This window comes from Hyla sarda, chromosome 1 (genome assembly GCF_029499605.1).
Source record: "Hyla sarda isolate aHylSar1 chromosome 1, aHylSar1.hap1, whole genome shotgun sequence".
Taxonomy (NCBI): Eukaryota; Metazoa; Chordata; class Amphibia; order Anura; family Hylidae; genus Hyla; species Hyla sarda.
The window spans coordinates 462,992,055-463,019,187 of NC_079189.1; the positions used below are offsets into that span (position 1 = coordinate 462,992,055).

A 27,133-nucleotide genomic window follows, 5' to 3' on the forward strand; every position below is an offset into this window, starting at 1 on the left:
GAAATAAAAGTTTGTGTTTTACCAATATTGTGTCAGGAAGTGCTGGGGGATCATCGCTCCATAGTGAGCAATTCTTCTATAAATATATAAAGTTAATTAAACCGCACAGACAATGGCGTATACGTAAAAAAGTCCAAAATTGCATATTTTTGGTCACGTTGTATACACTAAAAAATTTATAAAAAGCATTCAAAAAGGCCCATCAAAACAAAAATGGTACTGATAAAGACTAGAGACCCTGGTGCAAAAAAACGAACCCTCACACATCCTCGTATACTGAAAAATAAAAAAGTCAGAAGAGGACAATTTTACAGGAGTACTCCGGTGGATAACATTTATTTTTTATCAACTGATGCCAGAAAGTTAAACAGATTTGTAAATTACTTCCATTTGAAAATCTTAATCCTTCCAGTACTTTGCAGCTGCTGTATAATACAGAGGAAGTACTTTTCTTTTTGAATTTCTTTTCTGTCTTACCACAGTGCTCTCTGCTGACACCCCTGTCCATGTCAGGAACAGTCCAGAGCAGGAACAAATCCCCATAGCAAACCTAAACTGCTCTGGACAGTTACTGACATGGACAGAGGTCTCAGCAGAGAGCACTGTGGTCAGACAGAGAGGAAATTCAAAAAGAAAAGAACTTCCTCTGTATTATACAGCAGCTGATAAGTACTGGAAGGATTAAGATTTTTTATTTTTTTTATAGAAGTAATTTACAAATCTGTTTAACTTTCTGGCACCAGCTGATTAAAAGAAAGTTTACTACCGGAGTACCCCTTTAAACACACTAATCTTCATGCAAAAAGTTTTTAACAGAAGTAAAACCAAATCAAACCTATATAAGTTGGGTATGATTTTAATCTTATGGACCCACGGTACAAATAATTTTGTCCCACAAATAATTTTTTGTTTTGCCGTAGGGGTCAAATAGGCTTTATTAAAACTTATTATACACAACATATGTGCTAGGTTCACACTGCCATTGTGCTCCGACCTGTTCAGGGTCCGTTCGGCTTTTTACATTTTTTTTTTTAATCTGTCAGACCCTAAACAGGTCGAAGCACAACTGACAATGCCAGGTCCCCACGGTACAGCTGCAAGGCATTACATTTCTGCTTTGTTTTGTTTGTTTGTTTTCCCTGAGGCTAGCATGTTTGCATGTTGTAATAAGATTTTGTTTAGTCAAAATGTATTCTTGTATTCTTCATTAGGCTAACTGGCCAGAGAATGGCTACAAAATGGCAGAAGTTTATTTTATTTCTAAGAATCCTGCAGATCTTGGCATCGCTTCGTCTTGGCTTTGGATACCACTGGTAATTTTTGTTAACACTGTGCACCTACCTGCTGTTCTGTTTTCAGTTGGCTGACAAATTCACATTTAATATAATCCTGTATGTAGCATCATGGTGTGCAGCTTGCACGTGTCCCTGAAGACCTGTATTCTCCAGGCACCGATCTGTATGATTTCCTTCTTATGCTACACACTCTCTGGCTGATTCCAGCAATCTTCATAATTCTGCCTGTCTCCCTACTATGTGAGCTAGGCTCGGGCAATCATGGCAGACCATGCTCACGTCACTAGATAATGCAAAATGATAGCCGGGCCCATACGCCATGTCAGATGAATAATGAAAAGTTGTTCCGTGCTCAGTTCAGGCCTGGGCCCAGCATCATAGGCAAAATGAAGAGCTAAGCTGTATGGAGTCAGTACGGAGCTCAAAAGCACTGCCCAAGTGTTGGGCCCAAAATGGCAGCCGAAGTTGCTGAATAGCTGGGTGTCATCAAAAAGAACTACTACTTGACTTTTGGCAAGCACAGCGGGTTGGAAGAATGACCATCTACATTGCTTTATCTAAGAATTAGACCCCTCCATTGTCTTTTTTAAAAAAATTTTTTATTTTTTTAAATTTCAGTCCTTTTTAATGTTGTTTGCTGTTTCACCATATGCTCTACTTTAGACTGTTCTTTATAGGTGATTTCACATGTTTGCTAAATTGCTTTTTGAGTTTAAACATATTTATTGCTTTTTTTGCATTCTAGAAAGAAGATGGCGACTGCGAAGAAGTACAGCAGTTAATGAAGCTTGTCACAAGTCTACAAGAGTTAGTGGATCTGTACAGGAAATACAACTGCAGAATTGCACTTTCTGAATATGAAAAGGTATTGCTATTTGTAGTCTCAGATTTACTTTTTATTTTTTTATTTTACTAATGGGCTGTATATTTTCTCTCTCTTTGAAACTACCCTTTGCAAATTCCAGGAAACTACAACTACAATTGTATTCCGTATGTTGGATAAAGTCTTGGCCCCTGAACTTATTCCAACCACATTAGAAAAGGTTATTAGACCTTATATGCACCAGCATAACCTTCAGGAAGAAGAACTTTTGCTTCAGTACATTAAGGTAAAACAAGGAGTATCTTAAAATATTATAGATATATAATGTGTGGTGTGTATAATTTTTTTTTATCCCATTTATATTTAAGGATTTGCTGGAGCGCTGTAGTTCCCGTTCAGCATCATTGTTTGAAACTGCCTGGGAAGCCAAAGCAATGGCTGTTATTGGTTGCATGTCCGACACAGATGTAAGTAAACCTATTTTTTTTTAAAGTAAAGATTAGTTTTCTCAACCAAAGAACTCTGTCCTGTGCTAAGAGTGCTTCTTTGTATAAATGACTATAAAGGTAACCATAGACTTAAGATAGTTTGTTCAACAGATTTCTTTCTTTTGCGATCCACTCATACACTAATACCTAGGGGGAATTAGCTTATCTTCCAAGAACAAATGGACTGGGCAGCTTGCCCAACAAATATCCAATGTGTATAGGGGCCTTAATTCCTTGGGGACGGAGGGCGTATGCATACGCCCTCGCGTCCCGTCACTTAAGGATGGAGGGCGTACCCATACGCCCTCCGCATTTCCGATCACCGCTGCTCGCCGGGCGGTGATCAGACCGGGATGACTGCTGATATCTATCAGCAGGCATCCCGTGGCAATGCCTAGGGGACCCCCCCCCCCCCATGTCAACGATCGCAGCAAATCGTTGGTCAATTCAGACCAGCGATTTGCCCGTGATCCGGGCAAATCTGGTCACTGGTGACCCGATCGCCCAGAAAATAAGAATGATAGGAGCTGTCAGATATAGCTTCGACCATCCTAAAGGATAGGAGCGAGGTGGCAGTGTTGCCACCCCTTCCTATCCCCTGCCATTGGTCAGTCAGGCTGACCACCAATGGCAGGAGGGAGGCGGGGGGGTTAGAGTTTGTTTCCCCCGCTCTGCCCACCGATCAAAGTACGGGGTACAGCGGGGGGGACACGAGCGGCGAGGGGGGAGCATGGCCCGGCTTACCCGGACCGGCGGAGGCGTCCTGGACCAGTGGCGGCGGCATCGACGCAGGAGGAGCGGCTGGAAAGTGCGGTGGAGAAGGCTGCAGCGAAGATCGTGATAAGTGATCTTCTCTGTGGCCTTCTAAAAGCTGCAAAACTACAACTCCCAGTATGCCCACACAGCCAAAGGCTGTCTGGGCATGCTGGGAGTTGTAGTTTTGCAACATCTGGAGGGTCACAGTTTGGAGACCACTGTGTAGTGGTCTCTAAACTGTGGTCCTCCAGATGTTGCAAAACTACAACTTTCAGCATGCACTGACTGTCTGGGCATGCTGGGAGTTGTAGTTTTGCAACATCTGAAGTGGCACAGTTTGGAGACCACTATACGGTGGTCTCTAAACTGTAGCCCACCAGATGTTGCAAAACTACAACTCCCAGCATGGCCAGACAGTAAGGGATGCTGGGCATGTAGTTCTGCAATATATGGCCTACATATGTTGCAGAACTACAACTCCCAGCATGCCTGGACAGTCTGGGCATGCTTGGAGTTGTAGTTTTGCAACATCTGGAGGGCTACAGTTTGGACACCACTAGTTAGCGGTCTCCAAACTGTTATTCCCCAGTTGTTGCATAACTACAACTCCTAGCATGCCCAGACTGTCTGGGCATGATGGGAGTTGTAGTTCTGCAACATCTGAAGGGCCAGACATTACGGGACTACACGCCCGGCATCCCTGACTGTCTGGCCATGCTGGGAATTGTGGTTGTGCAACAGCTGTAGGCACACTGGTTGGGAAACACTGAGCTAGAGTCTGTTTCCTAACACAGTGATTCCAACCCGTGTGCCTCCAGCTGTTGCAAAACTACAACTCCCAGAATGCACTGACAGACCGTACATGCTGGGAGTTGTAGTTTTGCAACAGCTGGAGGCACATTGGTTTGAATCACTGAGCTAGAGTCTGTTTTCTAACTCAGTGATTCCCCAACAGTGTGCCTATAGCTGTTGTAAAACTACAACTCCCAGCATGTATGGTCTGTCAGTGCATTCTGGGAGTTGTCATTTTGCCACAGCTGAAGGTATGGGACGCCCCCCCCCATGTGAATGTACAGGGTACATTCACACGGGCGGGTTTACAGTGGGGTTCCTTCTACAAGTTTGAGCTGCGTCAAATTTTCCGCCACAGCTCAAACTCCCAGCGGAAAACTTACTGTGAACCTGCGCCTGTGTGAATGTACCCGAAAAACACTACGCTAACAAATAATAAAAAGTAAAAAAAACTACATATACACCCCCCCCCCCCCCCCGGGAAACACTGCTGTAGGATTTTACTACAGGTAACCGGGTCTGCCCCTATTGCAAATTCCTTATTTTAGGCCTCAAATGTGCATGGCGCTCTCTCACGTCAGAGCCCTGTCGTATTTCAAGGCAACAGTTTAGGGCCACATATGGGGTATTTCTGTACTCGAGAGAAATTGCGTTACAAAATTTGGGGGGATTTTCCACAAATCATTCAGCCCTAATGTGAACCCAGCCTTAAATAACTTAGTTTAGTGTTTTCCCTCATGGATGCATGCTAAGTTGAATGACCTCCTTAATAAAAGCCTCCTTTCTTACAAATACAAAAATTGTTTATGTACAAAGCGCTTTTCAGTTTTTAACTATTTTCAATGCAGTTAATATTCGATGCTGTACTTCAAATTATGTATGGTGCTGTGGTGCCCTGGAGTGATGCAGTTGAGCAGCTTGTAAAGCAACATCTGGAGATGGATCATCCCAAGTAAGAAGCAAAATCAGACTTTTACAAATGTATGCACTGTTCTGTTCAGTAAAGAAAATGAAACCTGTTAACGCCTACTTCTGAACCCCCTGCAATATCTGAACCCCCACCTTCTAGCAGTTCGACTTAGATCACCAAAGAAACCTACTTTCTTATCTAGGTTAAAACTGACATAACTCTGGATCTATTAGGATTCAAACAAATCCTTATAATTTCATGAATCCTAAAGACCTCTAGTGGGGGACATCTTTGCAGATAGTTGGTAAATCGCCAACCTTCCAATGTTTTTAAATTTATTACTTTTTTTGTGTTTCAAAGAGTGAAATTGTTACAGGAAAGCTACAGACTTATGGAGATGAACAAACTTCTACGTGGCTATGGAATAAGGGGTTTTAATTTTTCTAATGATAAGCAAATCATGGTAAGACACTAATATGACATGCGTGCATGTACATGTTTAAATGATAGATTGTGCTTATTTTTGTATTTTTTTTTCTTGTCTAGGGTTTAATTAAATACATATTAAAGCAAGATGCCCCTTCATCTCTGGAAGATGCTTTAAAGATTGCCCAAGCTTATAGATTGCCTACAGTAGAAGTGTACATATTCAGATTTGTACAGCTAATTTACACAAACAGAGTAAGTCTGGGGAACACCTTTTAACAAGGAAAAATGTACTACTATTCTACATTGGTGACAGCTTTGTAGAAAGGCAGATAAAGATTCCCTGATCTGTCCTACTTATTAAATGGGAAAGTACGTAGCATTATCTCATTATAATGGCACTTGTTAAGAGTTGGGATATTTTAGGGAGCATGTATATGGTTAGTTCTTGAAGTTAATCTGTTGGAGGCAGGAAAAATTGAAAAACATAAGGATGTGAGTAACTTTAGGGACAAAAGGATCAAATCCTGATGGCTAAATGACTGGGTGTCCAAAATGACAGGTCTTGTGGGATGTTCTTTCTATGCAGTGGTTATAAACTACCAAACCAGGAAATCCGACACCAGATCGACACTGTGTGCACCTACACAATATTAGGTAGTTGATTTCAATGTTATGATTGTTCAGTGTGTCACACTTATGTTTAAGAACATATAAGGGTAACTGTTAATTTTTCAAAAACCTCTAAAATATCATGGTGACATGTCAGAAGTAGTGACATGTCAGTAGAGGTCTCGGTGCTGAGACTCTCACCAAATGATTTTGCAGAATCATTCAGCTGAGTTCTATGTCAATTAGTTTCTTCTCTGTCTTACTCCGTAGGCCTCTTACAACCAAACATGCCATGCACAGATTTATAGAAAATCTCACAAGGGGGAATTTCTCTTTGGTTTAAGGCTAAGTTCACACTGTCCGTGTGCTCCGACCCGTTCAGCTCTTTATTTTTTTTTAATCACTTTTGCATCCAATGGACCCTAAACGAGTCGGAGCACAATGGATACCATCAGGTCTCGACGAGTCCCATTGACTTAAATGGGGTCTGTTGAGTGTCTGGTATTACAGGAATTGAGCGGAAGGAAAAAAGATCGGACATGTAGTAAATTTTTTTTCTGCTCATTTTTGTCCTTCCAATGGACTGAGCTCTCTTTTGCAGAGCACTGCGGCAGTGTGAACATATCTTTATTATGTTTTTGGTGGCCATTTTTTGCACAGTGGGGAAATCGCACAAACATTTTGCAAGATTTAAATGTGAATTCGGGTAGAAAACAGACATGGTGCACATCTACAATCTTGTATAACGATCTGATTGCTTCTCAGCATAATATCAAAAATTAACAGGTTGTTAGTATACATTTTTGATCAAAAAGTACAAGCCCACTCGCCACGTCAAGGCCACCTATTTAGAGTGGGTCCCTAACGTCCCTAGCATAAAATGGCGTAGCACTGGGCGGCGACCACCACCGCCGCGACACCAATGCCCACAGGGGGGAACGACCCACCGGCAGAGCGGCCCCAATGCCACTCAAACCAGTCTATGGGTCGCACCTCCCCGCAGACACGGCGCCACGGCAGCAACGGACGCCGCACAGCACCACACCAGTGTGAACAAGGTGTAATAGCTCACTTACCATGCTCTCCCAGTCAGACTGGGAGGCTGCTAGGAAAGAAATGGCCCTTGTGTAGCTAACTACTACTTATATAGGGTTGGGATGAGGGGGTGGGGAAGAGTGCAGCACATGTTCAAACAAAAAAAAAGGAGGGGATAGAAAACACAGTGTGAATTCGGGTAGAAAACAGACATGGTCGCACATCTACAATCTTGTATAATGATCTGATTGCTTCTCAGCATAATATCAAAAACTAACAGGTTGTTAGAATACATTTTTGTTAAAAGATTTTGCAAGATTTACACATGCATTCTTTCTTTCAATTCAGCAGCAGCAGCTGAATTATCAAATGAGGCTAAAATTTGAGTAATAACGCAATCTTACACCAGCCCAGACCACACTTGTTTCGCTCTAAGCTATTTTGATATTTATGAAGAACGTGCACCTTTTTTGATAGATTTGGGGAAAGTAACATGTTGTATGCTCAGGAAAACATCAGGAAAAATAACTTGATGTACACATCCAATGATTTTATATTAATATGTACAATACTTGAACCACTATCCAAGGACATCCGAACAATGCCAAGCCAAAACTAACTGGTTTGTTGCTCAGCCGAGTAATTCTACCAATTAGTTTTTTGCAATTTAAGGGGATCTTAGCACCTAGATGCCTACTGATCAAAACCTCTGATATGTCACTATGACATCTTTTAAATTGATAGTTACCCATTAAGCATTCAGAAAACTTGTATCTCCAGGGAGATGAATGTCTAAATCTTTTGAAGTCCATCTCTCCTGCTGAAATCGATGTTACAGTGGAACGCCTGTCTTTGTGGGCAAGGATGGCATTGCAAGAGAATCCTGGCAATTCTGAAGAGGTAACACTTGATTACATGCTACTAATTTTGAGTTGTCATGTAGTAATGGGTAGGGGAAGTTTATTTACACTAAGAAGGTAAAACTTTTGATTGTAATGTACCCCACATATCATAACTCTGATTTGATCGGTATAAATTTCCCAACAGCATTTGTATATTCAGAATTTTTTTGTTTATTTCTTATGAATGTTTTCATATTGCAGTGCAAAGAAGATCAGAAAATAATAGCAAAGACACTTGTAGATATTCTAAAATTCCATGTGTGTGTTCTGAAAGGTTAGTTCTTAATCGCCTGCATATTCTGTTTTTGTCAAAACTTTACATTGTTAATTCTTTACAGATGCATATACTGTACATTGTTTCTTGACATTGTTTATTAGGTACAGACATATATTTCTTTAACTGCCGTGTCACCTTAACGGCAAAGATGTAAATTATGGTGAATGTTGTTCAAAATACAAAATGTTAGCCCTATGTCTTGAAATGCTTTGTGAATCAATGTTGTTGTTGTCTTGTTTGCCACCAGTAGGAGGCAGGCGGCATCAAGAACTTGGATGGGACCTATCCAGTATTGATAAACAAAAAAACACAGAATTAAAGGGGTACTCCGGTGAAAACCTTTTTTCTTTTAAATCAACTGGTGGCAGAAAGTTAAACATATTTGTAAATTACTTCTATTAAAAAATCTTAATCCTTCCAGTACTTGTTAGCTGCTGAATGCTACAGAGGAAATTCCTTTCTTTTTGGAACACTGATGACATCACGAGCACAGTGCTCACTGCTGACATCTCTGTCCATTTTAGGAACTATGCATAGCAGATGTATGCTAAGGGCAGCATGGTGGCTCAGTGGTTAGCACTGCTGCCTTGCAGTGCTGGGGACTTGGGTTCAAATCCCACTAAGGACAATAATAAATAAAGCCTTATTATTATAATAACGTCAGCAGAGAGAACTGTGCTTGTGATGTCATCAGAGAGCATTCCAAAAAGAAAAGAATTTCCTCTGTAGTATTCAGCAGCTAATAAGTACAGGAAGGATGACGATTTTTTAATAGAAGTAATTTACAAATATGTTTAACTTTCTGCCACCAGTTGATTTAAGAGAAAAAAAGGTTTTCACCGGCGTACCCCTTTAATTATTTCTAGTAGCTCCCTTGAGTGTACTCTCAATCCAGTAAAACCTGTGAATTTTTGTAGATAAACATGATCTCAATGGTGCCACAAGTGAAAACACTCACCTTACCTTGTGTTAGAAATCACCTTGATTTAGATAGGACTTTCTGAAAGTTTACAAGTACATTTTTTGCTCTTTGGCTCCTAAATTGGCAGAATTATTATTTTTTTTAATAGAAGCTGTTCCTGCCTTGCCCTGTGTAATACTTTCCTCATTGACAGTGCATTAACCCCTAAAAGACCAGCGACATGCATGTACGTTGCAGAGTTCCACAATCACCTCATTTTGCCGACAGTGATCGGGCCAAGCAGACTGTTGATGACATGGATAATGGCGAAAAACAGCAATTACACTGATGTCTGCCTTTAACTCTTTAGATGCCATTATCAATACTTATCACAGCATCAAAAGCACCAAAGGGGCTTTGTGAGACTCATCTGACCACCCGCAGCATGATTGTGGAGGTTCAATGAGTCAAGATGGCAGCAGGAGCTATGTACCTGCTCCACACCACTATGCTGCCATCCACTGGTATAGTGCTTATGTGCCTTAGGGTATGCAGGGTGTTTCAGCAACTTTTCTTTTCTATGTCTCACATTTGCAATGATCCCATGCACCTGCACATTTATTTTATCTCATTAATGGAGGTGCTGACTATTTCAGTTTTTGTTTTTTTTGCCATCCACTGGTATGGTCTGCCTTCTGGCAGGCTAAAAAAATGGATCACAGATATCAATGATCAGTCCTATGCCAATGCATAGCATGGAATAGTAATAGCAATCAATAGATTGCTATAAGTAGTTTGTTAAAGGGACTTGGAAAAAAAAAAAAAAAATTTAAAAGTTCTAAAAATAAGCCCCTCCCCCACAAAAAAAATGTAATCCCCATTTTACATATAAAACAATGTAAAAAAAACTAACAAAAACATATTTGATATTGCTGCATGTGGAAATGTCCAAACTATTAACATATAATGCTAATGATCCCTTACAGTGAACGGCGTAAACATTAACTCCAAAATTGCTGATTTTGGTCATATTAAAAGAAAACTGTCACATGTTCACTCCTGCGCTAACCACAGGTACTGACGGATAGTGCGGGGGACGCTGATTCAAATAATCCCTAACTTGCCCGGATCCATTCGTCTGTTCGCCCGCAATCTTAGTTTTTCTATATATATGTAAATGTGGCTGTAACTGGCACGGACGGGGTTTTCAGAAGCCTAGTGGCACTGTCATCAGCGCCACCCGTCCGCAGTGCCACCCACTTATGGATATTCATCCCCCTCCCTCTGGCTCTTCCTCTCCTCGCCACTCCTAACTGGTCTTCACTGCGCATGTCAGGAAGCGGCACATGCGCAGTGAAGACCAGTTAGGAGGGAGAGCCGGAGGGGGGGATGAATATTCATAAGCGGGTGGCACTTACGTCACAGTGCCACTACGCTCCTGAAAACCCCACCCGTGCCAGTTACAGATACATTTGCATATACAGTCATGGCTGTAAATGTTGGCACCTCTGAAATTTTTCTAGAAAATGAAGTATTTCTCACAGAAAAGGATTGCAGGAACACATGTTTTGCTATACACATGTTTATTCCCTTTTGTGTGTATTGGAACTAAACCAAAAAAAGGGAGGAAAAAAAGCAAATTGGACATTATGTCACACCAAACTCCAAAAATGGTCTGGACAAAATTATTGGCACCCTTTCAAAATTGTGGAAAAATAAGATTGTTTCAAGCATGTGATGCTCCTTAACCCCTTAAGGACCTGGGGTTTTTCAGTTTTTGCATTTTCGTTTTTTTCTCCGTACCTTTAAAAAATCAATTTTGCACCTAAAAATCCATATGATGGCTTATTTTTTTGCACCACCAATTCTACTTTTTAATGACGTCAGTCATTTTACCTAAAAATCTACGGTGAAAAGGAGAAAAAAAAATCATTGTGAGACAAATTTGGAAAAAAAAACGCCATTTTGTAACTTTTGGGGGCTTACGTTTCTACACAGTACATTTTTCGGTAAAAATGACACCACCTCATTATTTTGTAGGTCCATACGATTAAAATGATACCCTACTTATGTAGGTTTGATTTTGTCGTACTTCTGGAAAAAATCATAACTTCATGCAGGAAAATGTATATGTTTAAAATTGTCTACTTCTGACCCCTATAACTTTTTTATTTTTTACGCGTATGGGGCGGTATGAGGGCTCATTTTTTGTGCCGTGATCTGAAGTTTTTAGCGGACTTTGGAAATTTTTGCGCATACACCATTGACCGTTCGGTTCAATTAACGATATATTTTTAGAATTCGGACATTTCCACACGCGGCGATACCACATATGTTTTTTTTTTTAAATGGGAAGAGGGGGATGATTAAAACTTTTATTAGGGAAGGTGTTAAATGATCTTCACTTCCCCCCCCCCCCCCCCCCTTTTTTTTTCTTTTTTTTGCAATGTTATAGTTCCCATAGGGACCTATAACATTGCACACACTGATCTTTTACATTTATCAGTGGTTTCTCATAGGAAACCACTGATCGATCGATACAGCATGGAGGCAGGTAGGGATCCTCCGGCTGTCATGTAAGCTGTTCGGGATGCCGCGATTTCGCTGCGGCGATCCTGAACAGCTCCCTGAGCTAACCGGTATGGTTTTACTTTCACTTTAGACGCGGTGTTCAACTTTGAAGGGTTAATAGCGCGCGGCACCGCAATCAGTGCTGCGCGCTATTAGCCATGGGTCCTGGACGTTGTTAGAGACCCACTCCGTGGCCCCGCGTTATAGAACGGGAGCGGACTCGTGACATACCGGTACGTCATGGGTCCTTAAGAGGTTAAAACTCACCTGGGGCAAGTAGCAGGTGTGGGCAATATAAAAATCACACCTGAAAGCAAATAAAACGGATAGAAGTTCACTTAGTCTTTGCATTGTGTGTCTGTGTGTGCCACACTAAGCATGGACAACAGAAAGAGCAGAAGAGAACTGTCTGAGGACTTGAGAACCAAAATTGTGGAAAAATATCAGCAATCTCAAGGTTACAAGTCTATCTTTAGAGATCTAGATTTGCCTTTGTCCACAGTGCGCAACATTATCAAGAAGTTTGCAACCCATGGCACTGTAGCTAATCTCCCCGGATGTGGACGGAAGAGAAAAATTGATGAAAGGTGTTAACGCAGGATAGTCCGGATGGTGGCTAAGCAGCCCCAAACAAGTTCCAGAGATATTAAATCTGTCCTGCAAGCTCAGGGAGCATCAGTGTCAGCGCAAACTATCCATCGACATTTAAATGAAATGAAACACTATGGCAGGAGACCCAGGAGGACCCCACTGCTGACACAGAGACATAAAAAAGCAAGACTACATTTTGCCAAAATTAACTTGAGTAAGCCAAAATCCTTCTGGGAAAACGTCTTGTGGACAGATGAGACCAAGATAGAGCTTTTTGGTAAAGCACATAATTCTACTGTTTCCCGAATATAGAATAAGCTTACAAGCAAAAGAATTCAGTACCTACAGTGAAATATGGTGGAGTGAAATCATGTTTTCGGGGGGTTTTGCTGCCTCTGGCACTGGGTGCTTTGAATGTGTTCAAGGCATCATGAAATCTGAGGATTACCAACGGATTTTGGGTCGCACTGTACAGCCCAGTGTCAGAAATATGGGCATCCCCATAGTACAATGACCCTAAACATATGTCAAAAAGCACCCATAAATAGATGGCAACAAAGCGCTGGAGAGTTCTGAAGTGGCCAACAATGAGTCCAGATCTAAATCCCATTTGAACACCTGTAGAGAGATTTTAAAATTGGTGTTGGGAAAAGGCACCCTTGCAATAAGAGACACCTGGATCAGTTTGCAAAGGAAGTGTGGTCCAACATTCCGGCTGAGAGGTGTAAGAAGCTTATTGATGGTTATAGGAAGCAACTGTCAGTTTTTTCCAAAGGGTGTGCAACTAAATATTAAGTTAAGGGTGCCAATAATTTTGTCCAGCCCATTTGTGGAGTTTGGTTTGACATTATGTCCAATTTGCTTTTTTCCTCCCTTTTTTGGTTTAGTTCCAATACACACAAAGGGAATAAACATGTGTAAAGCAAAACATGTGTTACTGCAATCCTTTTCTGTGAGAAATTCTTCATTTTCTTGAAAAATTTCAGGGTTGCCAACATTTACGGCCATGACCATATAGAATAACTAAGATTACGGGCGAACAGCTGGATGGATCTGAGCAAGGTAGGGATCATATGAATCGGCGTCTCCCGCACTATCCGTGCATGTGGTTAGTGCGGGAACAAACATGCGATAGGTTTCCTTTAAATAAAAAGTAATTTAAAAAGTACACAAAACTACAGAGAATGGCATGGAATTGAGCCTCATACAGCCCCATATATGGAAAAATAAGAAAGCTATCGGGGGTCAGAATAGGGAAACGTTAAACAAGTTTTATCTTAAAAGCAGTACAATAATAGAAATGCATGTAACCATGAACAGGGTTATATTCGTATTGACCCACAGAATAAAGATAACATGTCAGTTTTACCATAAAGTGCACTGCTTAAAAGCAAAAGCCCCAAAAAGTTTACATTTTCTTTTCAATTTCCCACCACACATAGGCCCAGATTTATCAAACTGTGTGAGAGAAAAAATAGAGTGAGTTTCCCACAGCAACCAATCACAGCTCAGCTAACTAGCTTAGGTAAAGTGAAAGCTGAGCTGTGATTGGTTGCTGTAGGAAAATCACTCCACTTTTTCTCTCACAAAGTTTGATAAATCTAGGCCATAATAATTTTGGGTTGCATCATACATTTTATGGTACAAGTGGTCACTCAAAAATTAATCCCTCACATGGATCTGTGGATGGACTTATGGCTCTTTTATCATACCAGCACAAAGTGTGAACAGAGGGGAGAAAATCCTTGGAGGACAGCTTACTCAGGCTGTAGGGAGTGGGGGAAAAAAAAGACAAAGTAGTTTGTATTGGGGAAATTGGGCATACAGGTATGCCCTTGCTGCCTGGGCCTTAACATGTCTTCTAGCTTTTCTATTTGGCTCACAAATCCCTGTGTACTGCTGCTTACTTATGTTGACATCCATTGCTCAGGAAGGGCCGTGTTGGGGGGGGGGGGGGGGGGGATTTGGGGGAGTACTGAGCTCGCCTTCACTCCCCATGCATTCACTTCCTCCCTAAGTCTTCTGTGTTGTGCTAGGTCTCTTTATTTAGTCACTGCAGGCTGCTCTGTAACCCTCTCCTCTGTTTTCAGACAAGAGTCTGATAGACAGAACAGGAGTGAGCACAGAGGAGTGCTAGTCCTGCCCTTACTTACTGGACTTTGTCCCAGCATGTGTTTTAGCTGGTACAAAGATGATGCTGCAGCTGGACAGGATTATGTTCTGGATGGTATGGGGACCCCTAATGGACTTTTTTTTTTTTTTTATATGCCATGATTCTTATACAAAGGACTTATTTTTATGAAGTACGTTAGAAAGGTTAAAGCGTACCCGTCAGATCACTCAAAAAAACAAAACTGTTATATGTTGCTCAGTATCTCCTGATCATGTACATGTACTTTGTATGTGTCTGTGACCTACATTTCTCTCAGAATTAGCTTTATTTCAGAATTACCTTAATTTTGTCCACCAGAAGCAGGGGGGGGCGGGTACTCACTGTGAAAACCACTTTCCTTCCTCCCCCTCCCTCTCCTCAGTCCAGTGCTTCTCAACCAGGGTGCCTCCAGCTGTTGCAAAACTACAGCTCCCAGCATGCCCACACATCATTTGGCTGTGCAGGCATGCTGGGAGTTTTAGTTTTAAAACTGCTGGAGGGATATGATTGTAGTCCCCCTTTATTACACACACCTTCCTTCCCCTCCCCCCTCCCCTTCTCTTCACATTAATCTGCAGTGTATACAGCCCCTCCCCCCCCCCCTCCAAAACGTCCTGGAGTCCAGGACGAAGCAGTGTTCACAGAAGCACTAAATGCATTCCAGGAGGCAGGGGAGGGCAGTTGTTTGACAGGCTTTTTCAGTAGGAAATACTGAAAATTTTCTAATGAAAGCAATTGCAAAACCTATTTTTTTTGCATGCTTTACAACATATCAAATGTTGTTATATCTGACAGTGCCTATTTAACCCCTTCCCGCTATTGGACGTATGCATACGTCCAGGCGAACTACACGTTCGCGCAAATGGACGTATGCATACGTCCAAGCGATCTCCTGCTCTGCCGCGGGCAGCGCAGGAGATCGCGGGTGGGACTCAGCTGTCAATCACAGCCGGAGTCCCACCGCAGCTGCCGGGGCCGCGATTGCGCCGGTCCCGGCAGCATTAACCCCATAGATGCCGTGATCAGTTCTGATCACGGCATCTATGGTGTTTGCAGGGGGAGCGCTCTCCCCCTGCCCATCAACGGCGGCACCACGATAAAATAAGGGGGATCGAGGGTGTCCAAGACACCCTCGATCCCCCTTGAAGAGATAGGAGGGAGGCGGCAGGGTTGCCACCCCTCCTATCCCTGCTATTGATCGGCCGAGCGACCGACCAATAGCAGACTGGGGGCGGGGGGGGGGGGGTTAAAGTTCGGTTCCCCCCCTGCTATGCCCACCCATCTGTGTCCGGGCACAGCGGGGGGAACCGTGTAGTAGCGGCGGCAGCGGCGGTCACTTACCCGGCGGCGGCTGTGATCATGGCGGCGGTGGAGGTGAGTATGGCGCCGCGTGTCCGGGAGTCTGTTGCCTAGCAACATCTGTAGGGCGACAGTTTGGAGAGTGGTCTCTAAACTGTGGCCCTCCAGATGTTGCAAAACTACAACTCCCACCATGCCTTGACAGCTGTTTGCTGTGTTGGCATGCTGGGAGTTGTAGTTTTGCAACATCTGGAGGGCCACAGTTTAGAGACCACTGTCAGTGATCTCTAGCCTGAACCCCTCTAAATCTTGCAAAACTACAACGCCCAGCATTCAGGAACAGCAAATGGCTGTCTCGGCATGCTGGGAGTTGTACTTGCGTGCCTCCAGCTGTTGCATAACTACATCTCCCAGCATTCCCTTTGGCAATCAGTACATGCTGAGAGTTGTAGTTCTGCAACAGCTGGAGGCACACTGGTTGGGAAATACCGAGTTAGGTAATAGGTTCTATTACCTAACTCAGTATTTTCCAACCAGTGTGGCTCCAGCTGTTGCAAAACTACAACTCCCAGCATGCACGTTCTGTCAGTGCATGCTGGGAGTTGTAGTTTTGCCCCCCCCCCCCCCCCCTCCCATGTGAATGTACAGGTTACATTCACACTGGCGGCGGATTACAGTGAGTTCCTTGCTTCAAGTTTGAGCTGAAACTCAAACTCCTAGCGGGAGACTCGGTGTAATCCGCCGTCAGTATGAATGTAACCTAAAAACACTACACTACACTAACATAAAATAAAGAGTAAAACACTACATATACACACGTACACTGCTAGTTTCCAAAATAGTATGCCATGTGTTTTTTTTTTTTTTTTTTTTTTTTTTTTTTGCTGTCCTGGCACCATAGGGGCTTCCTAAATGCGACATGCCCCCCCCCCCCGAGCAAAATTTGCTCTCAAAAAGCCAAATATGACTCCTTCTCTTCTGAGCATTGTAGTTCGCCCGTAGTGCACTTCAGGTCAACTTATGGGGTACCTCCATACTCAGAAGAGATGGGGTTACAAATTTTGGGGGGGTATTTTCTGCTATTAACCCTTGCAAAAATGTGAAATTTGGGGGGAAACACACATTTTAGTGAAATTTTTTTTTTTTATTTACATATGCAAAAGTCGTGAAACACCTGTGGGGTATTAAGGCTCACTTAATTCCTTGTTACGTTCCTCAAGGGGTCCAGTTTCCAAAATGGTATGCCATGTGTTTTTTTATTTGCTGTTTTGGCACCATAGGGGCTTCCTAAATGCAACATGCCCCCCAAAAACCATTTCAGAAAAACGTACTCTCCAAAATCCCCTTGTCGCTCCTTCGCTTCTGAGCCCTCTACTGCGCCCGCCGAACAATTTACATAGACATATGAGGTATGTGCTTACTCGAGAGAAATTGGGCTGCAAATTCAAGTATAAATTTTATCCTTTTACCCCTTGTAAAAATTTAAAAATTGGGTCTACAAGAACATGCAAGTGTAAAAAATGAAGATTTTGAATTTTCTCTGTCACTTTGCTGCTTTTCCTGTGAAACACTTAAAGGGTTAAAACACTTACTGAATGTCATTTTGAATACTTTGGGGGGTGCAGTTTTTGTAATGGGGTCATTTATGGGGTATTTCTAATATGAAGACCCTTTAAATCCACTTCAAACCTGAACTGGTCCATGAAAAATAGCGAGTTTGAACATTTTGTGAAAAATTGTAAAATTGCTGCTGAACTTTGAAGCCCTCTGATGTCTTCCAATAGTAAAAACATGTCAATTTTATGATGAAAATATAAAGTAGACATATTATATATGTGAATCCAAAAAAAAAAAAATTTGGGATATCCATTTTCCTTACAAGCAGAGAGCTTCAAAGTTAGAAAAATGCAAAATTTTCAATTTTTTCATCAAATTTGGGGATTTTTCACCAAGAAAGGATGCAAGTTACCACAAAAATTTACCACTATGTTAAAGTAGAATATGTCACAATCTCGCAATCAGATTGAGAAGTAAAAGCATTCCAGAGTTATTAATGTTTAAAGTGACAGTGGTCAGATGTGCAAAAAAGGGCTGCGTCCTAGAGGTGAAAATGGGCTGTGTCCTTAAGGGGTTAAAGGAGTAGTCTCATGGAATAAAATGTATCCCCTAAGCATAGCTCACCGAGAAACCTATAGAGGATGTATAAGATTTTTACTTTCAATCATTTTTTATTAAAGTTTTTAGCTTATTAAAATAAGGAATAAAGCAAAGATGTTGAGCAGTTGCAACTATCAGTATAAGCTAACATCAATAAACAAGAGACAGATGCAGCTGTCTCGAATTAGTAAACAAAAACATAGAACAAAGCACTGTGTAGGAGGCTAACTAGAACAAATGCTTAGTAAATAGAATGGTGTGTGCAATGAGGATAATAAACACTAGTAGATTGCAGTAAATTGACCTTAACCAATGGATGTAATATAATTGGCATAAATACATGCATTAGTGAAAAAATACATTTAGTAAAATACCTAGATGTATGGGGAAAATAAGGCCATTATGAAATGTGGAAGAAGACAGCGCAAGTGGTTCATATAAAAAGAGGACTAGAAAGACAAATGGCGTGTAGAAGTCGTCCACAAATGCCATCTTTTAGAAAATTTTGTAAGCCTACCTGAACCTCTGGCTTAGGATATGCCCAAAGGCTCAGGTGTAGTATTCAGGGTGTTGCTTAACTTTCAACAGAAGTAACTACTGCATTCATCCAGTTTTAAGCCAATACTAGTTTAGCAAGAATACCAATAATGCAAAATAACTCTGTCGAAAGGAGGAATGTGTTTTAGACGCAGAAAAAGAACCAGTTGTGGCAACCAATCAATGAGGCAATCAAAAAGTTCTTTAATCAGGTCCTTACATGACTTCCAGAAGGGTCGAATTACCATGCAGCATCAAAGTATATGGATGAGGGAATCACTATGGCCGCAGCCCCCGACAACACCTGTCAGAAGATCCTGGGTAGATCCTAGCGAGTTTTTCTGCAGTGAAGTATCAGCGTAGCATGTTTTTGTAGGCAGATTCAATGTCCCTCATTTGTCATTGTATTTAGACAGTTTTTTGTGTGTAGAAAAGGCGCAAAAAAAGGAGTAAGCAGGTTTTTTTGCCCCTTTTTGTTTACACTTTCCTGCTGATTTTGAGTTGTAATCCACTGATTTTGGCAATACAACTGATATGGAAGGGTTTTATCAACTGCGCCTTTTTGTGAAAAGGAGCAAAAAAGGCGCAAAGCCACTGAAAAGTTTTTTAAAACACCACCAGCTCAGACTTAGCTTAGCGTTTTGGTGTATGTGAAGAGAGAAATTTCAGAAAATGTGACCTGCACAAAATATATCAAATGCTCTTTGACCATTTAATAAATTCGGTGCTCCTACACATCACCAGCACATAAAAAAAAGTGTAAAAAAATGCTTCACTTACACCTAAAATGATAAATGTGGGAAATATGTGTAAAGCATTGGATGGCCCGATGTATTTGTTTGAAAGCACTTTGCCAATCAGTAATGTCAACTTGTAAGCCCATTTCTCTTTCTCAAGATCTGAGGGGGTATATATATTATATATATATTTTTTTTTTTTATGAGGACCAATAGTGTTTTTTTGTACCATAATAAGTACAAAGGTGCTTTTCAAAAGATGTCCATAGCCTATAAATGTATTAATTGTTGTGTCTTGTGTTTTAAAATAATGCAACTTGTCTTTTGTAGCAAACATCCTAAAGAGTGAGATTTGTGAAGCAAACTTAAAAATGTTTGAAGCAATCCACAGTTTACAGGTAAGTTTATTTATTTTTTAATGGGATTTTAGGCACTACAGGAAATAACTAAAATAATTAAAGGAACCCACTGCTTCCCCATATAAACTCACATTAAATCCTAAGTATAAGTAAAAATTCCAGGTGCCCTCTTTTTTTCATCTTTCTGTGGTGGTTCCTCTGATTGCATGTCTCCTCCTCATTTGGGTAAAATAGCAGACTGCTTCTCAGACTATAAATCACAAAAAGTAAAACACAGGAACACAATAAAGCGGTCGGCACTGCAGCTCTCCCGGAGCATGTAGCAGATCAATGCAATCAATTAGGAGAAGTCTCGGCACACAGTTTTATTCAGCTTAGCATAGCTAGGCGTTACTGCACGCGTATCGGCTCACACCTGAGCCTTTCAACACCTAGTGTTCACAGCGAAAAAAAACAATGATCTACATAGCGGAATGGACCTCACAATACAAATCAAAGTTACATAAATGATAAAAAAAAATCACGTTCACGTGTAATCAATTACATATGACATATGTAAATCCTGTTTGTGTTTATGTTTATATGTTGAACTTTCAAGTGGGTCTCTGCTGGGTCTGTAATGAATGATCAAGCATACTGTCAATTACATATTTTGTGGAATCTCTTTGTGGAAGCTGCTGCAGTTAAAGTCTTCTGACATGCGCAGCCTGCCTGGACCGATAAGATGATTTGCGCACCGCTCGCATGGGGATTGGTTGTTGGTGCGCGGCGCGAATCAGTGTGTGGTGCACGCGTGATCACAGATGCAATCCGGGAGTGGAGCCTCACCTGGTTTTAGGTATGTCTGGAGTACAGAGATAACTGATTGGATAAGGACAACATGACTAGATGTGTTGAGTGATGTTATTGGTGTGACAAATATGTATGCGACACGTACAAACTGATTGGTAATTACGTCAGACTCAGAGGGCTTATAAGCCGCAGCTCACACGTGTGATACTCAGTCTACTAGTTGTCTTCCTTGAGAAAGCAACACATAGTGGCGAAACATGTAGGGTGTTAGCAGTTATCTAATTTTTATTTGCACTATTGTCCACTATTACACAAGAATGTAACTGAGAATCAGTGCACACTGCAGGTGCAACTGCCTCCACATTGGCACAATCGAGCATCTAATCTGTGCTGGATCAGCACTTAAAATTTCTCTCCAATATAAATAAAACTAGTTCTCTTTAGTAAGAACAGTTGTTTACAATATATAGAGATTTATAGATGTGGTTTTAATCTCCCTCCTCTGTTTTATGAGCTTAAATAAAAGTTTAGTTTTATGAGAGAAGTGATTATGGGGGAATAAGTGCCTTACGGACAAATCTGTTGTTAGGTTATATTTGTACCCTCTCTTCCTCGTGGAGCATATTATTTAGTTGTTTGTATGCAGGGCACATGGCTCAGGCTTCCTTGACGCAGCGCAGACAAGATGTTCTTCCCATTGTCGGTCACCATGGTTCCCCTTTCCAGTTTTCGTCGAGTAAGCCATGATTTGATTTCTTGATCAATCACTTTTAGCAATTCCTCTCCTGTGTGACTCCGTTCGCCATGTCCTGCACACATGGTATGCTGGAAGCACTGAGACTTGTCTATGCAATGGAAGCTGAAGACACGGTGGAGGATGAGGAGGCGGAACGGCACACTGTCGCCTTAGACCGTGGAGGCGGAAGCGGCGTGACCTGTCCAAGGTGTTGTGGTTGTGCTGAACCACATTCACCAAGTGAGCAGTAAAGGACATGTATTGTCCCTGACCGTAGTTACAGCTCCACACGTCGGCGCTGCCGTGCACTTTGGTACACACCGACAGGCTCAAGCACTGGCCCACCTTCTGTTCCCTTGAATCACAAGATTGATGCAGTAGTATGAAAACTCTTACTTCTCAACATATGAAGGAACGTTTGAGTAAACAGAAGTTGGCTATTTGCTGTAAAAATTTATTACTCCCACTACCTTATCATTTTCATGAAAAGGGACATAGTATAGCCCAACTACGGTTTCAGTTCTTGAAACAGGTCAGCTACCTGAGATGTGGTGGTGATATAAAAAAATAAATTATCCGCTATCGTGAAGCATATTGGATTTACACACTTAATACGTTTTTCCAAAGGGTCTCAATCGAGACCATGAGATGCCACAAAATATGTAATCTACAGTATGCTTGATCATTCATTATTTTTTACTTTCCTTCCAGACCCAGCAGAGACCCACTTGAAAGCTCAACATATGAAAATCCTGTTTGTGAGCTTTATCTTATGTCATATGTAATTGATTACACTGTGAACGTGATTTTTGTTATTATTTATGTAAATTTGATTTGTATTGTTAGGTCCATTCAGCTATGTAGATCATTGTTATGTTTCGCCCCCTTTTGTGATGTTAAATGATGCTATTTCTGCTGTGAACACTAGGTGTTGAAAGGCTTAGGTGTGAGCCAATACACGCGCAGTAACGCCCAGCTATGCTAAGGTGAATAAACCCTTTGCAAGAGGATTACTGTGTGCCGAGACTTCTTCTAATTGATTGAAAGAGTAACACTCGACCCTGCAACTTGATTAGCTGGCAATCACCACTGCTATTGAAGCTCCAATCAACTCCTCAAAGTAGCATCAATCCATATACACACATGTGGGGGAATTTCAAGTCTTGAACAAAACAGTTCATAATTAGTAACCTTCAGGGCAATCATTCACAAATCAGCAGATATTTCGTTTTTCTTTATTTTCTTGAGGACAATATAGTATCTTACAACAGAGTAAATACAGACATGGCATGCTGCAGTCTTTGCCTATAGTCAACTCTCTCAGTCATGGAAGCAACAGCGTTTCAGGGGCATGACTAAGGGGACCTGCCCTTGAAACGCCACCGCCTTAAGCATGACTAAGGGGGCCTGCCCCAAAACGCTGTAGCGTCCATGGCTGGGAGAGTCAAATATAGGCAAAGACTGTAGCATGCCATGTCTGTATTTACTCTGTTGTGAGATACTATATTGTCCTCAAGAAAATAAATAAAGAAAAACTAAATATCTGCTGATCCGTGAGTGATTGTCCTGAAGGGCACTATTTTGTTCAAGACTTGAAATTCCCTCACGTGTGTATATGAATTGATGCTTCCCTATAGTCTGCCAGCAGCACAATGATGGGGGTAACTCCGCCCCTGTAAGCTTGCAGGACCTTAGGATAATTTTTATAAAATCAACCTGAGTAACTAGAGACCCTCCTCCCCGCAAGGGGATATAAGGCTCCCTGTAACCACTCCCCCTGAGACCCCCTTTTCTGCCCTGTTAGCAGGACTACAGGACTTACACAGCTCTGCTGTGTGTTTTTTTGACACTCTCCTTGCTGTTAGAGTCGGGGGCGGTAGCCGGGGGGCAGCGTGGCTTAATATGGCCCTATGCTTTCTGTGCTGTGCCTGGTGTCTGTCTCCGGCTCTGGCGAAGATGTGCGTCACTTCTGTACAGGGGATTTTCCTGTATTACCGCACGCTGTGGTATTGATGTTTTTAGTGTTATCTGGGACTTCATTTGGAGGATCAGCTGACTGGGATCACCTGACTGCCGGCTCTATGCTGGATGTAGACAAGCTGTAACTCTGTGGTCGTTGCTCCTGTTATATCTGTTTTTTAAATAACTGACTATAGATATGTCATGTATATTACATTCCTATTATTACTAGCCTCTGTCAGGAGAGGCTTATGTCTGCTTCCTCCTGGCCTCTATATAAAGAGGCTGGTTCAGACTATAGATATATCTTGTATATTAATGTATTTTACATTATTATTATTAGCCTCTGGCTGGAGAGGCTTATGTCTAGAGATGAGCGAAGTTACAGTAATTTGTTTCATCACAAACTTCTGGCCTGGAAAGGTTGATACAGTCCAAGAAGACTCTCTCCTAGGACTGTATCCACCTTTTCCAGCCCACTGGAGCACCTGAAAGATGAACTAATTTATGCAGACTAAAGTCAGCAACTTCCAAGCTGAGAAGTTCGTAATGAATCGAATTACTGTAACTTTGCTCATCTCTACTTATGTCTGCTTCCTTCTGGCCTCTATGTAAGGAGGCTGGTTCAGACTATAGATATGTCCTGTATATTATATGTATATAACATTATTATTAGCCTCTCTCAGGAGAGGCTTATGTCTGCTTCCTCCTGGCCTCTGTATAAGGAGGCTGGATTGATGCTCAATCTCCTGGAGCTGCTGGTTCTTCTTGCTGGGACTGCTGGTCTGCGTTGCCGTATTTTCATTTTTCTGCGTTTGTTGCTGTACAATGTGGCTTCATCCTCCATTTTACTATTATTTTTTTCAGCATGATTTTTTGTAGATTCAGAATCTATTTCTTCCTTTTTAGTCTTTGTGGATGATGGAAACAGAGATCTGGGAGGCAAAGCCACTGCTAAAAGAAGACACGGAGTGAGCAAAATGGTGACAATCTGCTGCCTGATGACAGCGACTATACAACTTGTCTGTCATACCTATCCCTCCGACCTCAAAAAATTAATTCAGCTAGTGCAGACCGAGGGTCAGACTGCTGTTTGTGGGCGGTCCCACCCACTTCCTAAGGGGTTAGGGCCTTAATGTGGGAAGTAGCCCTCACTAGTCTTATAATGCTATTATAAGGCCGAGTAGAAAAAGCCTGAAAAGGCTCTGGTAGCAAGGGAGATACCAACATACCAAGGTGGTGTCCTAAAGTGGACAAGGCAATCGCTAAGTTGTCCAGGAGGACTTTTGTCTGAAGAAGAGTCCAGCCTTTGTGATCCTATGGATCATAGGATTGAGGTGGCACTAAGGAGAACATCAGTAGTTGACTGTGGTCAACACCATCATAAGCTGAATGTGCCTGCTCTCATCAAATCGCAGACCCCCACCTAGCTAAGGGACAACATTTCAAAGTACCATCTTTGCAGTCTGGTGCCAAAACCATTGTTGAGGTACAGGCTGATTATTGATCTGAGATACCTAAATCGGCACTTGTCAAACAAAAGTTTTGAAGTGGAAACAGTAAGATCCGTCAAATCTCTGCTATAGGGGAGACTTTATTGGATCTCAGGATTTGCAAGACACTTTCATATTCCCATCCTACCAATCTTCGGATTGCAGTTAGAATTCAAGGAATTCTGCATGGCCTTCAATTCAGAGTACTTCCCTTTGGCATAACATCAGTTCCATTTGCGCTATGGTGGTGATTCTCGGGTTACTGGGGATAATAGTTATCCCATACCTTACCACTGGCTAATCATTGCCAGCTCTCTACAGATGTCAGAATTACCAGGATCTCCTTACAGAACTAGGCTGGATTATCAATCTGGAAAAATCAGATTTGACCCGAATACACCCAGAAAGCTTCAGAATTCAGAATAGACTCTTCATCTCTCGCCAGCCAGGAGAGAAAGGACATTGAAGTGGTCTTAGTTTCTTAGAACCCTTGGCACAGTGTCCCTCAGAACTCTAATGGGTTTTCTATGCCTTTTGTCTTTTGCCTTCTGTGTTGTGACATCCTTACCCGCTTGTCATAGATCCTTCACAGATGGAACAGAAGATTGTCTGATATAGATACCTTTCATGTACTGTCCACAAACACAAGAAGATCAGTAAGTTGGAGGCGGACTTACAGGATGGTATGTCTTCAGAAGAACCACCATGGATGATTCTCACAATGGATGCTTCAGGATCGGGATGGGGAGCTCACCTAAAAGACAGAACAGTCTGAGGCCTGGAATTCGGAAGAACTTTTTATTTTCTTCGACCACAAAGAACTCAAAGCAATCTTTTACGCACTGAAGTCAATCTCCCTTTTCCACCAACAGAGAGCAGTACAGGTAAGATCAGACTATATGGCCTCTGTGTGTTACATAAACAAGGAGGCACCAGATCTCAAGTTCTCCTTCTGGAGGTGGGGAAGATCTTCAGTTGGGTAAGGAGGTTCTCTCCTGTTCATATTAGGGAATGCAGAATGCTCTAGCGGATTGTTTGAGCAGAAATATGACAATTTCAAGAGAGTGATCCTTGAATCCAGAGATCTTCAGCCAAATCATACTCCACTGGAAAATACTGGAAATAGATCTCATGGCCGCTCACTTAAACAACAAACTCAAGACCTTCTGCTCCCTTTATTCAGTAGAATACCCTTTTTATAGTAGACGCAATTAATAAGATTCGGCAGGATCTAGCCTCAGTCATTGCGGGATGCCATTTTGACCCAAGGGGTCTTGGTTCTCCCAGCTCATGTTGATGAGCCGAGGGATGAATTGGAGGCTTCCTTTACAGCAGAACCTGGTGTCTTAGGGCACACAGCACTGCCACAACGTCTCTCAATCGGACCGCTTGGAGATAAATAGGTCCAGATGTAAAGCCAAGGGTTTTTGGACTGAATAAGGAATACGCTTTCCCACTCTAGAAGTGAGGCCACCAATAAGACATATAGAGAGTTAAAAGGTTTTTCCCCTCCTGATGTACTGATAAGGAGATTGATTTATTTTCACCTTCTGCTCCTCATATTTTGTGCTGTAAAGCAGCTGTGTGCTCCTCTGTTTGAGTCTATGGAGGAAACAATCTTCTACCAGGAGCCTGAACAACCTCTCTAAAGGTTATCTTCTCACTAGCTGACCCTTCTGCAAGAGAATGAAAGTACTACAGGCCTCTCTGCTAGAGAACCTCACACTACGTTCTACCTGATGAAGGTTTACTGAAATTTTTTTACCATCTTAGGCTCTGAAAGTCCCTTCTTTCATTAATGGTAACCAAACGATAGTTCTTCCATAGTACACATCTAATGTTGCTACTGGTAAAGATGAGAATGTGAAAACCTTGGATCTGCTCAGAAGTCTAAAAATTTGTCTTCAAAGGATGGATCTCTTTAGGAAGGAGGGAAATCTTTGTTGGATACCAGGGCGCAAAGCGCGGTTTGAACATCTCCAAACCCACAATTTCCAGATGGTTTTGTATCTCTTCTGCTTGACTAGTGGCTGACATGGAGCCGCCTGTATTTTGAAGGCCGCTCTACCTGAATGACTCTTGTGCTGAACGAGGTTCCGCCCCCCTTGGCGTTTTTTCATGTATTACAGACTTGCAGATTTTTCTTTTGAAAATCTCACTTTCCAAAGATTGCAATAGATGCTTTTATATTATATATACAGTCATGGCTGTAAATGTTATACACATGTTTATTCCCTTTGTGTATATTGAAACTAAACCAAAAAAAGGAGGAAAAAAAGCAAATTGGACATAATGTCAAACCAAACTCCAAAAATGGTCTGGACAAAAGTATTGGCACCCTTAACTTAATATTTGGTTGCACACCCTTTGGAAAAAGTAACTGAAATCAGTCACATCCTTTAACCATCAATAAGCTTCTTACCCCTCTCAGCCGGAACGTTGGACCACTCATCCTTTGCAAACTGCTCCAGGTCTCTCTTATTGGAAGAGCTCCTTTTCCCAACAGCAATTTTAAGATCTCTCCACAGGCGTT

General features: G+C 41.8%; 1 protein-coding gene across 1 annotated transcript in view; it reads left to right on the forward strand.

The window, feature by feature from the left end:
• The window catches only part of KNTC1 (kinetochore associated 1), a 242,213-nt gene that overhangs the window by 89,986 nt on the left and 125,094 nt on the right, over positions 1-27,133 (forward strand). The window contains exons 24-33 of the mRNA XM_056535369.1: positions 1,212-1,313; positions 2,041-2,160; positions 2,261-2,404; positions 2,487-2,585; positions 5,003-5,106; positions 5,425-5,527; positions 5,611-5,745; positions 7,918-8,037; positions 8,241-8,313; positions 19,592-19,659. Coding sequence (XP_056391344.1) covers positions 1,212-1,313; positions 2,041-2,160; positions 2,261-2,404; positions 2,487-2,585; positions 5,003-5,106; positions 5,425-5,527; positions 5,611-5,745; positions 7,918-8,037; positions 8,241-8,313; positions 19,592-19,659 — 1,068 coding nt within the window. The remainder of the gene's footprint in view (positions 1-1,211; positions 1,314-2,040; positions 2,161-2,260; positions 2,405-2,486; positions 2,586-5,002; positions 5,107-5,424; positions 5,528-5,610; positions 5,746-7,917; positions 8,038-8,240; positions 8,314-19,591; positions 19,660-27,133) is intronic.